The sequence below is a fragment of the Sander lucioperca genome, chromosome 3, assembly GCF_008315115.2.
Source record: "Sander lucioperca isolate FBNREF2018 chromosome 3, SLUC_FBN_1.2, whole genome shotgun sequence".
NCBI classification, from domain to species: domain Eukaryota; kingdom Metazoa; phylum Chordata; class Actinopteri; order Perciformes; family Percidae; genus Sander; species Sander lucioperca.
In genome coordinates this window covers 39,131,077-39,145,891 of record NC_050175.1, presented here as the reverse complement: position 1 = coordinate 39,145,891, position 14,815 = coordinate 39,131,077, and the positions used below count along the sequence as shown (strand labels likewise).

Below are 14,815 nucleotides of genomic sequence, written 5' to 3'. Positions count from 1 at the left end.
TTTGAGGCTTTGGCCGCTCTGACGTAGCAGCATTCTATGTTCATCATGGAAAAAGATCAAGCAGCCACTGCACGGCCAATACACTGACACTAGGAACCTTTTATAAATGACATATATAATGACAGAATGTGTATTGGTTGTTGGTCGCAGCGGTGTCTGTTAGCAGTTAGCTCGCTCGTTAGCCGCTGAACCGCAGCAGCGTGCAGGCAGAGCGAGCAGCCGCCAGCTGTTGATCCGTGCAGGACTTCACCGTGAGCGGACTGTTTAGAGACCATGTGACCGGCAGGTAACGTTAACTGGTCCCTATACGCAAATATCATAAATGATAGGGAACCCAGCAACGGCCATGATGAGCTTCTCCTCCTTTTTCTCTGAACTAATGTTTTGGTAGGAACCAAAGTTTACATCGTATGTTTCTCTGGAATCAGCCAGCGTGAAGGACGTCTATATTCTGATTGGTTGCCGCTGAACCGCGTCATAGCTCATTACCATAAAGTTGACCTACTTTCAACTTTCTGATTGACGCTCTGGTCGCTCAAAACGCCCAAAACGCGATGCCGACAGATTTTCCGCTCCTTGCAGCTGAGAGAAGCAGCTTCCATTGAAAATGAATGACTTCCTGTATCTTTAGAAGATCAAGTCGGCCGCGGTGTGGACGGACAGTTATAAACAGACTATTTTGCACCAACTCCAGTCTGCGCCTTCTGTCCCCAACCCTGACAATTTTTTAGGGCTGGGAATCATTTGAATTATATTGATTTTGATTCTGCTTATCAATTTTCTGATTCTGATTCTTTGATGGGCGGGGTGAAAACAGATCAGCTTAACTTAAGTTACAGAAAACAAAGATTTTTAAGTGTTTACACAATTGAGCTTATGTTCATTTATATGCATAAGCTTTTGATGCAGAGCCCTTTTAGCTTTTCCTACTAACCTATCCTTTACTATGCACCACAGGCTGCTGCTTTCCACCTACTGTAAGCTCATTACGTGGTGTAATGGAGCAGATTGCAGCTTAAAATAGAGGAAATGCTTAGAAACACGACATGATAAGTTGTGTTATAAACACGGTTTATTAGCTCGGATCAGATAATCAAAGCTGTGAGCTGAAACTGTGTTTGTTAATTGATATGTTTGCTCACAGCTGGTGAGGAGGTGTATAACTCAGAGTACAGAGATCAAAGCAAAAATAGCTTCTGCATAATATTTCTTTGTTACTATGGTCACAGACGAGCCACATTGGAAATAATAAAGGAGGCAGCAGCGTCCTCTCACTGTCTGAAAGCACTTTTAAAGGTCTTGGACAGATCTGATTGGCTCGGTGATCCGCTCAACACACCGAAATCAGAATCATTGAATAAAAATCTGACTGGCTACGAAAGCGGACACACCAAGAGGGGCATCATTTTCTTTAAAGTGCTCATATTCTGCTTTTTGGCTTTTTCCCTTTCCTTTATTGTGTTATATATCTTTTCTGTGCATGTTATATGTTTACGAAGTGAAAAAGCCCAAAGTCCCCCCCAACGGGACTTACCATCTCCAACAGAAAACACTGTTCACCAACTGCTCCAAACAGCTCTATTGTAGTCCAGCCTTTACTTCAGAGACAAACGTGGTCACTTTGGAACACACGTTATAATGCTCACCTAGCTGCTAGCATGGCACGCCCTCATACTCTGCTTCTGACTGGCTAGTAGTCCTTACCTAGGTACTGTCAGGGCACGCCCTCATACTCTGCTTCTGACTGGCTAGTAGTCCTTACCTAGGTACTGTCAGGGCACGCCCTCATACTCTGCTTCTGACTGGCTAGTAGTCCTTACCTAGGTACTGTCAGGGCTCTCATACTCTGCTTCTGACTGGCTAGTAGTCCTTACCTAGGTACTGTCAGGGCACGCACTCATACTCTGCTTCTGACTGGCTAGTAGTCCTTACCTAGGTACTGTCAGGGCACGCACTCATACTCTGCTTCTGACTGGCTAGTCTCTGTCTCCGTCGCTCTCTCTCCCCCTCTCCTTCTCTCTCTCTCTCTCTCTCTCTCTCTCTCTCTCCACTGTATGTTTTTTCATTTCAGAATCAGAAAGGGCTTTATTGCCAAGTACGTTTTTTGCACATACGAGGAATTTGTCATGTTGTTGTTGGTGCATGTCACACATTCTCAAATATAAGAAGGATAAAAAGAATGTAAACAATATAAGTATAAACATATACACACAGTATGTATTAATAACGATAAAATAAATGTAAATAAAAAATAAAATAAGTTAAACAGTAGTAAAAAGGAATGCTACAGCAGAGAGAGTACAGTGGCGGAGGTGGGGTGTGGAGAGAGTCAGGATGGGTACCGGGCCTTGTTGATAAGGCTAGTGGCAGAGGGGAAAAAGCTGTTCATGTGGCGTGTGGTTGAGGTCCTGATGGACCTCAGCCTCCTGCCAGATTTCCTGTATTCGGATACACTTTTATGCACCAATTTACGGTGGAAATCCCTTTATTTAGCCTATGTGAAGAAGAAAATAACAGATGACAATTCAAAATATATCACAAATATAATGGAAAGTATGTTGTTGCGTGTCATTGGGCATTTGTTAAGTGGGTATATGGAAATTCTTGACCTTTCTTAGTGGGTATACTGCGTATACTTGCGTATCACGTAGACTACACCACTGGCGTGCAGTCTAGGTGATACGCAGGTATATGCCATATACCCACTAAGAAAGGTCAAGAATTTCCATATACCCACTTACAAAAGTGCGAGGATACGTAACATTTTGGCCATAAATTAACCCTGTCTGTATTGCGAGTAGGGTTGGGTACCGAAACGCGGTGCCAACAGGGCACCGGTTCCGACCTAAACGGTAGTAATGAGACCGAATAAGAACGAAAATTTCAGTACCTTATTTCGGTGCCTGACTTTACACTACACTCAACAGCAGGTAACGTTAGCCTACTTTTAGCTAGCAGCTGGATTAAACAGGGTTAAAATGCTGACAGCTAACGTTAAACAGTGTAAAGTGTGACTGTATTTCAACAGTCTGCTCTGCAGCGCAGCAGATGACGACGTCGGAAAAACACAGACGGTGCGTTCACTGAAACTGGTAACCTACAGCCTCGCGGTGCATTCAAAGTTATTGTAAAATACCCTTTTCCCATCTGGTGGGAAAAAACCCAAATAAAGTCTGTACTTAACTTAATATCTAGCAGTCCAGTAGTCAGTTCCTTCAGAAATCAAATGCACTCTGATAAACAATAAACAAGTTGTTCTTAAATGTCGCCAACTGTTGTTTAGTACCCTTCTTTTTTTCGGTTTTATCGGATCAGGCACCTTTTAGGCACCGGTATCGGAAAAAAAACAAACGATACCCAACCCTAAATGCGAGTAACCCAGGAACAACAACACAGTTACTTGACTGTCATTCTCTGTTCAAACATGACATTAACTTGAATCACTAAAGTAGATATGACAGGAAAGCCAACTCAAACTACACTCTCATAATTTTGGTAAGCCTGCCCCTGAAGCTACTGCAGCAGATGGTTAACGTTCAAACCAGTCTCACGGCAGTTTGTGAAATGGTCACGTAATTTAATCTATCGATTCGTGTTTAGAACACGTTTATTTTGTTTTTTTCGTGATGATCAGCACATTCTTTAAACGTGCACAGCACGATTCAACAACAACGTAGAGTTTAGATTCGGCCGGACCTCGGGTCGGGCTCGGGCCGTTATTTTCCGCCACATCCTCGGGCCGGGCCGGACCCTTGATCAAGCAATTCTTTTTTTTTTTTTTTTTTTATTCATTACCTTATTATCCTATTTGGGTGGAGAGATAGCTATGCCATAATCAGAAAAATTATAAATATATATATAGGCTATATAAAAGTAAAAAATGTGTACAAAATTTAGGCTGCAGTTACAAAATGCAGCACGTGTCATGCACGGAGTCTCCTCCTCTCGCACGCATCACACCGGGAGCTTGAAGATGTAAAGAAAAAAAGAACAACAGGATTAATTAACTTTGAGCAAGTGTGGAGGAAAGTCGGAGGTATGGAAGCAGTTTAAACAAGTCATGGGCAGTGACAACAATATGTTGTTCATCATTGTTTCTTTTTTTTTACGTTTCTTCATTCGGATCCACTTGCGATCCGTTCCATTCTGAATAAACTAACAGCAGTTTACAGGCTTCGTCCTTGTTGTATTATTCTAAACGTCAGCGGCCCACGTATTCAAAAATTGTTGGGTTTAAATCGGGCTCGGGCTCATAATTACAGTTAATGTGTCGGGCCGGGCTCGGACCCAACGTGCTCGGGCAGGTTCGGGCTTGATTTTTTGGGCCGATCTAAGTTCTACAACAACGGGACGGTTGGGTTTAGGAAAAGAAGAAAGCGATGGTTGGGTTTAGGAAACGTGACACGTGACACAAGGTTGTCGCTTTTTTTGTTGCTGTTTTTGAATTTTCACATTCTTTTTTTTAAAGTTTTGTCGCTTTCTTCAACCTATTCTTGCCTAGACTATTTGCATAAGAAACCATGCATCCATTTCTGTTTCTCACATGATAATCATGACTATCACTGACCTTGTGGAAAGCACAGAAAACCCCTGAAGGCTGGGCACGCGGAGGAGACGTCAAGCCTGACCACAGGACAGTTTCTCTTAGGGCCCTGACACACCAACCAGACGGGCCGACCGTCGGCAGTAAAGCCAGTCGAACTGATCAGTCGGGTCCCTGAGGTCCAAAAAATGCCTCAGAACACACTGAGGAGACTTCGACTTGAGCGTACGCTCTGTGCGTGCGCGAAACGTAATACGTTTCCATAGCAGCAGGCGGCGCTGCTCTGTATTGTTTCCATTAACAGTCTGATTGTTTCCATAGACTGTATATAAGAATGGACCAACAGATCCCGTGTCTCTGGACGGAGACCAGTGAAGGCCTTTAGAAGCACTTTCCCGGTGATGGCTGAGCGTTACTGAGCAGCCTCCAACTGAGCTTGAAGACGTAGATGTGACGTGAGCAACCTGTCTGAAAGTTGGAAGTCTTCTGGTAGCTGTGCCAAGAGAAATCTCAATCATTCCCAATCTAGCAGAGACGGAGAGCGTAGGTATATGTAAGGAGATAACATAGACACAGGCTAATTATTGATCACTAAAATGATAGTTAACATTAGTAATTAAACTTAAACAGCTAATAGAAGTCCAAACTGCCTGAGAGCTTCTCCTGTACTATACGGTAATTCCTCTACTATGAGACAGTAAGTCTCGTGGTTATGACACAATCGTTAGCCTATTTTTATAAAAACGTCTGCTACGGAGCCATAACGTGAGGTACAAGGTAATGGAGCCTTTTATACATTGTCGTGTTTCTTTAGAAATAAACAATGGACAAATAGAGTCTTTAAACTCTTCAGATGTAAAGTTATTCGCTGTCAAAGTGACGCCAAAATGAATGGCAGTCAATGGGATGCAAACGGGAGGTGAGTGCTTTGTAGCATCAAAATTTGGGCCGTAGGAGATTCGAGCTCTGAAGCGAAGCTTACCCCCTTGATTGTTTCCCAGAAAATGAAGACCGGCAGCTGATTGGACGAACGCGTCACGTGGTTCTTTTTTCTCCGGAAATTCACAGCCAGACTGTCATGGCGGCTCGTTCAGAATACGATCTCATACTGTACTAAAATAGTTCACCGAAACATGTTTCTGAAAACATTTTAAGAGAGAAATAGGCCGTGCAGTTGCTGAATCTGTCTTCATTTCAGATCAACAAAGGTAAGTTTAACAGATTTTCCTCAGATTTTGAGCGGCTCATCCACTCGCCATTTCCGGGTGAGTCCCGACTGTCCTGTCTCCAACTGAACATGTCAGGTCAGCCCAAATGAAGGCCGACGGCTCCTCGGACGGCCGACGGCACGGGACACACCGAACAGACTCGAGTCACCGACCTCGCCAGACGGCTCCTTCTCCCTATAAAAAGCTGCTGTTAAAGACTATCAACGGTCATTTTGTGTACTTATGCTGAAGTGCTGTAAACTGACTGCTGCAAGTAAACAAAATTTTAAGAGAACTCCAGTGATTTTGTCCATTCTTTTATAAATAAATATCCTAATAATGGAATAACTGAGCGCACACAGACATGTTATCTTGTTAGTGTTTTTGTGATGAGTAGGAGCAGCGGCCGGCCAGGCTCTCTACTTTCTCTTCTGTAATTGGCCATTTCTTCCAGGCGCTGGCCGCTGCTGCTAAGAGATAGGCCTTTATTGTTTTCTTTTGAGGGATAAATCTGCCTCTATCCGCTCGCTTAAACCACTTTCAGAAACTGATGTCTTCTTTATCTTCAGTAATAAAGTCAGGGGAGGGGGAGTGAGTGAATCCCCTTCGGCCACAGAGAGGCATCATATAAAAACTCATCTATATAAGAAGCACATACCTTGAAAAATGTACAATTACAGGCTTAATATATGAATATACAATGTGTGTGTATTAAATGATGGTCTCTTTAATGCTGTTAGTACAACATATTTGTATGTGGTAGTAAAATCGCGTTCATTTTGTAAATAAAAGAAAATGACAAAACCAGAATACAGTTTCTTATCAACATAATGAGGAAAAGTTTCAACGCAGTCTCACGGCAATTCGTGTAAATGTCACGTTATTTTTAATCTATTGATACGTGTTCACGGGCACGTTTTTCTCGTTTTTTACGCGTAAATGTCACGTTATTTTTAATCTATTGATACGTGTTCACGGGCACGTTTTTCTCGTTTTTTACGCGTAAATGTCACGTTATTTTTAATCTATTGATACGTGTTCACGGGCACGTTTTTCTCGTTTTTTACGCGTAAATGTCACGTTATTTTTAATCTATTGATACGTGTTCACGGGCACGTTTTTCTCGTTTTTTACGCGTAAATGTCACGTTATTTTTAATCTATTGATACGTGTTCACGGGCACGTTTTTTACGTGTAAATGTCACGTTATTTTTACGTGTTCACGGGCACGTTTTTTTACCGGGAGACGGCCGAAAAGGACGCCCCATATGCTGGGAAACGGCCGCAGGGGACGCGTGACAATAACGGGATGGCGGAGGTTGGGTTTAGGAAATACCCTACGGGGAAAAGACGCCTCACACGCCGGGAGACGGCCGCGGGGGACGCGCGACAATAACGGGACGGTTGTGATTAGGAAGACTACGGGAAACAAAACGCCACACGCGGGACGCGGTCCCCGCTCGCCCGGGTGAAAGTCCTGTGATGTTTGACCCATCCACCCCCCCAACCAATCTCCCTACGCGGATTTTCGGCTCTTTATACTACTCCCTACCATTTTCGTGCTGTGGCCACGAAATATGCTTCCCATTGAAATACATTACTTCACATTTTCATGCTGGCCACCACGTAAAAAATGAGAAAAATGTTCCCGTGAACACATATCAATAGATTACAAATAACGTGACATTTACACAACCTGCCGTGAGACCGGGCTGAAAGTTTACATGCAAAGTATCTGGAAAACCATTTAGTTATGTCCACTGGAGCAGATTGGGGTGTTACGTGCCTTGCTCAAGTGCACCAAGTGAGGCACAAGCGCTCCTCTTTCCCCCACCCATATCCTTACGTTCCAGGCATCCGACTGAAAGCTCACACAGGGTATTGGACTCACAAACGCATGACTCGTTCTGTGTTGTCAAAGTCCAACAAGTTTATTCACAAACTGTATCAAAAAAGAGGCGAAAGAACCAAAAACTCAGAGGCAAGGATCGAAAACCAGAAGACAAAGCAGCGTCGAGAAACTAGGGATGCACTGAATCCAGATTTTTGGGGTTTGGCCGAATACCGAATTCCCTGGTTGAGATTCTGCTGAATCCTCGTCCCATCCTCAGTCCATGAACACAGTAAACTCATTAATGAAGTAAACAGTGACTGTCCTTCCTTTGCTGTACCTGAAGTTGCTGCATTTTGGCTGCTGTCTGTAGATTCCTTCATGCACAACTCGTATTCTTCCGGATGTTTCCTACCAGATGTTGTAACAGCGGTGATGTTGTGTATAGTTTAGGGTCCTCGCCACCACCAGACTAATCAGCATTGCAGATTGAACATGTAGCTGGACTTGAATGGCCTTCTTTTGACTGAAAGTACTGCCAAACTACACTTTTTCTGCTACAGAGTTCCATTTTCACTTCCTCACAGCCTACTGCATTGAACGCTCCACCTACGTAAACACCTTCCCGTAATCAACGGTGCCGTAATTACGGTGACCAGCGTAGTGCAAGCGTAGGGTTCGGTGGGAAAAAATTCGCCAGAAACCCAACCCCGTCAAAAAGCCCAATATTCAGCCGAATCCTGGATTCGGTGCATCCCTGCGAGAAACTCACTAGAAGCAACACTAGACAAACTGGCACAGGACTGAGGAAATATGCACAGACAGAGGGGAGGCAATTGTTTACAGGTACATCACATTTGGGGAGGGGGGTTGGCAGACAAAGACCAGGAAGTAAAGTGACCTGAAACGAGACAAGATGGTGACTATCAAAATATAACAGGAAGTGGCAAAAACATACAGAAATATACATAAAAAAAAAAAAAAAAGACAACAAAGCTGAGACAAAAAAGCTCGATATGACAGGATTAAACCGACAATCTTCCGGTCACAAACCCAAAACATCTTGTACCGGGTAATTTCTAAGCCTTGAAGTGCTCATATTATGCTTTTTGGCTTTTCTCCATTCCTTTATTTACGTTACCGGTTTACAAAGTGAAAAAGCCCAAAGTCCCCCCCAACGGGACTTACCATCTCCAACAGAAAACACTGTTCACAAACTGCTCCAAACAGCTCTATTGTAGTCCAGCCTTTACTTCAGAGACAAACGTGGTCACTTTGGAACACACGTTATAATGCTCACCTAGCTGCTAGCATGGCACGCCCTCATACTCTGCTTCTGACTGGCTAGTAGTCCTCACCTAGGTACTGTCAGGGCACGCCCTCATTCTCTGCTTCTGACTGGCTAGTAGTCCTCACCTAGGTACTGTCAGGACATGCCCTCATTCTCTGCTTCTGACTGGCTAGTAGTCCTTACCTAGGTACTGTCAGGGCACGCCCTCATACTCTGCTTCTGACTGGCTAGTAGTCCTTACCTAGGTACTGTCAGGACACGCCCTCATTCTCTGCTTCTGACTGGCTAGTAGTCCTTACCTAGGTACTGTCAGGGCACGCCCTCATACTCTGCTCCTGACTGGCTAGTAGTCCTTACCTAGGTACTGTCAGGACACGCCCTCATTCTCTGCTTCTGACTGGCTAGTAGTCCTTACCTAGGTACTGTCAGGGCACGCCCTCATACTCTTCGGGGGAGGACAGTCTTGATTAAATAGTACGTGAATGTACTTTGGTTCTTTCCACCACTAGGTATATCAGAAAAATAAAACTATAACTATCTAAAGATGAAGAAGAATGTCCTTCAAATAAGGGAAGTGAAATGTAAACACCAAGGAAACCGTTCTATCTCCTTTAGCCAGAAACCACAGACCATCCTTTACCAGAGCAAAAGCAACAACATTTTTGCTTTTATAGCCGAGTGTACGTTCAGTTACATTTGCCTAGCCCTGAATTCTCTTTCAAATCTCTCCTAAAATTACCTGTCAGGCCTGAGGAAGGAGTAACATATGGTAGGATAAGGAAAAAGACTGTAATCATTTTAGATTCCTTCATAAATTCTGACTAAAAGAAAAAAAGAAAATGGGACTGTGCTGCAGTCATACGTGGCAGCGAGGCAACCTGCAATCAGCCATCATACACACACACACACACACACACACACACACACACACACACACACACACACACACACACACACAGTCACACACACAGTCATACACACACAGACACAGAAAGAGACACACACACACACACACACACACAGAAAGAGAGAGAGATACACACACACACACACACACACACACACACACACACACACACACAGAAAGAGAGATACACACACACACACACACACAGAGAAAGACACTCACACACACACACACACACACAGAAAGAGAGAGACACACACACACACACACACACAGAAAGAGACACACACACACACACACACACACATACACACAGACACAGAGAGACACACACAAACACACACACACAGACAGAGAGATATATACACACACACACAGACACACACAGAAAGAGAGACACACACACACACACACACACACACACACACAGAAAGAGACACACACACACACACACACACACACACAGAAAGAGAGACACACACACACAGACACACACACAGAGACACACACACACACACACACACACACACACAGAAATGGTCCGCTGCCATTCATAATTCACAGTGTAATTCTGGCTGCTTGGGATGAATGTTTCTACCCAGAGAGAAAACAGGATTGTGAGAGCGTGTTAATATTATCCAGCTGGGTAAAACTGAAACCAGTCATTCATCTATTCTGTCTCTTCCACACCGATCCTGTTTCATCACACTGTGAAGGGAAACGCTGCTGCTAAATACATAGTTTATGAGGAAAGGGAGACTTCTTTAAACAAGACGTGAATGTGTGTAGTCACGATAGACTAAACAGGGTTAGATCAATTTAACCAGTGACAACCCTTTTTTTAAACTGAGAAGAGGACTAGCTATTCCCACAAGCCCCCTTTGTACATAAGGGTTAGGGTTAGTAGGGACAAGCTAAACGGAGGTTTCTTCTTTATTCAATGTAGAACTAGAACTACAACTACAACTCTACTAGAACTACAACTCTACTAGAACTACAACTACAACTCTACTAGAACTACAACTCTACTAGAACTATCTGTGGCGCAGCCAGAGCTTACGCCACAGCGCTGTGGTGGTATGAGGTAGTAGGTGGGGGGTATGGGGTAGTAGGTGGGGGGTATGGGATAGTAGGTGGGGGGTATGGGGCAGTAGGTGGGGCTATGGGGTAGTAGGTGGGGGGTATGGGGCAGTAGGTGGGGGGTATGGGGCAGTAGGTGGGGGGTATGGGGTAGTAGGTGGGGGTATGGGGTAGTAGGTGGGGGTATGGGGTAGTAGGTGTGGGTATGGGGTAGTAGGTGGTGGTATGGGGTAGTCGGTGTGGGTATGGGGTAGTAGGTGGTGGTATGGGGTAGTAGATGGTGGTATGGGGTAGTAGGTGTGGGTATGGGGTAGTAGGTGGGGGTATGGGGTAGTAGGTGGTGGTATGGGGTAGTAGGTGTGGGTATGGGGTAGTAGGTGGTGGTATGGGGTAGTAGGTGGTGGTATGGGGTAGTAGGTGTGGGTATGGGGTAGTAGGTGGGGGTATGGGGTAGTAGGTGTGGGTATGGGGTAGTAGGTGGGGGTATGGGGTAGTAGGTGTGGGTATGGGGCAGTAGGTGGGGGTATGGGGTAGTAGGTGGGGGTATGGGGTAGTAGGTGGTGGTATGGGGTAGGAGGTGGTGGTATGGGGCAGTAGTAGTAGTAAAAGGGACAGCGCTGTGGCACAGCCAGAGCTTACGCCAATTGTTGAGTCAATCTTAACCTTTGCCATGATCTGCTGGTTTGGCAATTTGAGTGTAACCAACAAGAACAGACTGGGAAAAATTGTAAACATATCTCGGAAAATAATTGGCACTGACGTCAACAGCATTAGGTCAGTGTATGATGTCACAAGCCGGCTCACAGCCTGTGGCAAAGAATGAGGAGACACCAACAACAAGTATAGGCCAATCAAGATATTTCACTGTAAACCAAAACTATTAACTTTAAACAAAGAAAAAAGAATGAAGTGTGAGAATGTCATAATGTAAGGTCTGTGTGTGTGTATTGGTATGAAAATGACTGAGTGAAAACTAAGTAAAACTATAAAGGAACAACCAAAACAGGATCATACCTGGAGGAGCAGAGAGAGAGAAGAGTGGTTAGAAGCAGCTTAAATACCCTGAGCCCAGGTGGCTCCAATCACTAACGACCCTCCTCTGCCTGCAGGAGGAACCTCCCCTGCAATGCAGAGGAGGGGCCGTAACAATGAGGCCAGAGCCACACAGAGGGCAACGGCCATTCTGGCTAACACCACTCACCCACTACACTCTGAGTTTGGCCTCCTCCCATCTGGAATGAGGTATACCTCCCGAAAACGTGCCCGGTCTAACAGATACCAGAGATCATTTGTACCAGCAGCTGTTGGGTTTCTCAATAAACTATAGGTCATCTGCCATCCCTGCCCATTTCACAGCATATATTTGTCATCTTTTTAAGAGTAGTGTACATGTGTATTTATGTTGTTATCTATTTACTATTTTAGGTTTTTTTGTGCTTTTTCTGTGCTAATGTTTATATTGGCTACATGTTGTGAACCAAATTGCCCCTTGGGGACATTAAAGACATTTCAACTTCGACTTCAACTTCCACAGCGCCATGGCGCAGCCAGAGTTTACTCCACAGTGCCGTGGCGTAGCCAGAGTTTACTCCACAGCGCCGAGGCGTAGCCAGAGCTTACGCCACAGCGCCGTGGCGTAGCCAGAGCTTACGCCACAGCGCCGTGGTGATACAGCCAGCAACATGAGGCTACTGCTTGAACTGAAGTTAGTGGTTCAACTCACACTGAATCAGTCGAGCCAAAGGATTGATTCCCTTTGTGGTTGAAATAGTTACAGACACCACTGATCGATGGGAAAAATGTCTGACGGGCAGACCCTCTAATCAACAATTATTGAAAACATTAAAGAGTGATCAGGCAGGCCGTCCTCGGCATCGATCCATATTGATTTAGACTAATGTGGCTTCTGTGTGTCTGCGGGTGACAGAATCACCTCTGAAGGTCCCAGTGCTCATTACGGATGCTCTTCATTGATTGGTGGTAAACGACAGGATAATTGAGTAATGAGCCAGAAGACGCTTTACATCTCTGGATAAATGAGACGTGAAAACACCTCGAGCTGTTAGAAAACACCTCATTTAAATGGATCGAGCTGAATTGTTGTTGTTGCCTTTAATGAAACTGTGATAATACTGATAGGGTTCCAACGGAGGATATTCGGTTAGCTGATTTAATGAAAAGATCTGTCATTAGAAGCAGATGGTACTCACTGTTATGAAAGGATGCATCTCATATTTCTTGTAAATTAACCACCACCTACTACCCCATACCCCATCTACTACCCCATACCCCCACCTACTACCCCATACCACCACCTACTACCCCATACCCCATCTACTACCCCATACCCCCACCTACTACCCCATACCCCCACCTACTATCCCATACCCCCACCTCCTACCCCATACCACCACCTACTACCCCCATACCCCCATCTACTACCCCATACCCCCACTTACTATCCCATACCACCACCTACAATCCCATACCCCCACCTCCTACCCCATACCACCACCTACTACCCCATACCCCCACCTACTACCTCATACCACCACCTACTATCCCATACCCCCACCTACTACCCCATACCCCCACCTACTATCCCATACCCCCACCTACTACCCCATACCACCACCTACTACCTCATACCACCACCTACTACCCCATACCACCACCACCTACTACCCCATACCACCACCTACTAACTCATACCCCCACCTACTAACCCATACCCCCACCTACTACCACATACCACCACCTACTGCCCCATACCACCACCTACTACCCCATACCCCCACCTACTACCCCCATACCCCACCTACTACCACATACCACCACCTACTACCCCATACCACCACCTACTACCCCATACCACCACCACCTACTACCCCATACCACCACCTACTAACCCATACCCCCACCTACTACCCCCATACCCCCACCTACTACCACATACCACCACCTACTGCCCCCATAACCCCACCTACTACCCCATACCACCACCACCTACTACCCCATACCACCACCACCTACTACCCCATACCACCACCACCTACTACCCCATACCACCACCTACTAACCCATACCCCCACCTACTACCCCCATACCCCCACCTACTACCACATACCACCACCTACTACCCCATACCACCACCTACTACCCCCATACCCCCACCTACTACCACATACCACCACCTACTGCCCCATACCACCACCTACTAACTCATACCCCCACCTACTAACCCATACCCCCACCTACTACCCCCATACCCCCACCTACTAACACATACCACCACCTACTACCCCATACCCCCACCTACTACCCCCATACCCCACCTACTACCCCATACCACCACCTACTACCCCATACCACCACCTACTAACCCATACCCCCACCTACTACCCCCATACCCCACCTACTACCACCACCTACTACCCCATACCACCACCTACTACCCCATACCACCACCACCTACTACCCCATACCACCACCTACTAACCCATACCCCCATACCCCCACCTACTAACACATACCCCCACCTACTACCCCATACCCCCACCTACTACCCCCATACCCCACCTACTACCCCATACCACCACCTACTACCCCATACCACCACCTACTAACCCATACCCCCACCTACTACCCCCATACCCCACCTACTACCACCACCTACTACCCCATACCACCACCTACTACCCCATACCACCACCACCTACTACCCCATACCACCACCTACTAACCCATACCCCCATACCACCACCTACTACCCCATACCCACACCTACTATCCCATACCCCCCAATTCCTACCCCATACACCCACCTACTACCCCATACACCCACTAGCAATAATTAGCCTGTGTCTATGTTATCTCCTTACATATACCTACGCTCTCCGTCTCTGCTAGATTGGGAATGATTGAGATTTCTCTTGGCACAGCTACCAGAAGACTT

At 45.7% G+C, this 14,815-nt stretch overlaps 1 protein-coding gene across 1 annotated transcript; it reads right to left on the bottom strand.

Annotated features, from left to right (window-relative positions):
* Positions 1–10,836: 10,836 nt before the first annotated feature.
* On the bottom strand, positions 10,837–11,532 carry LOC116067188 (extensin-like). The gene has a single exon (XM_031323518.1). It carries the CDS (start codon positions 11,530–11,532, stop codon positions 10,837–10,839), a length of 696 nt encoding a protein of 231 aa, XP_031179378.1.
* Positions 11,533–14,815: the final 3,283 nt, after the last annotated feature.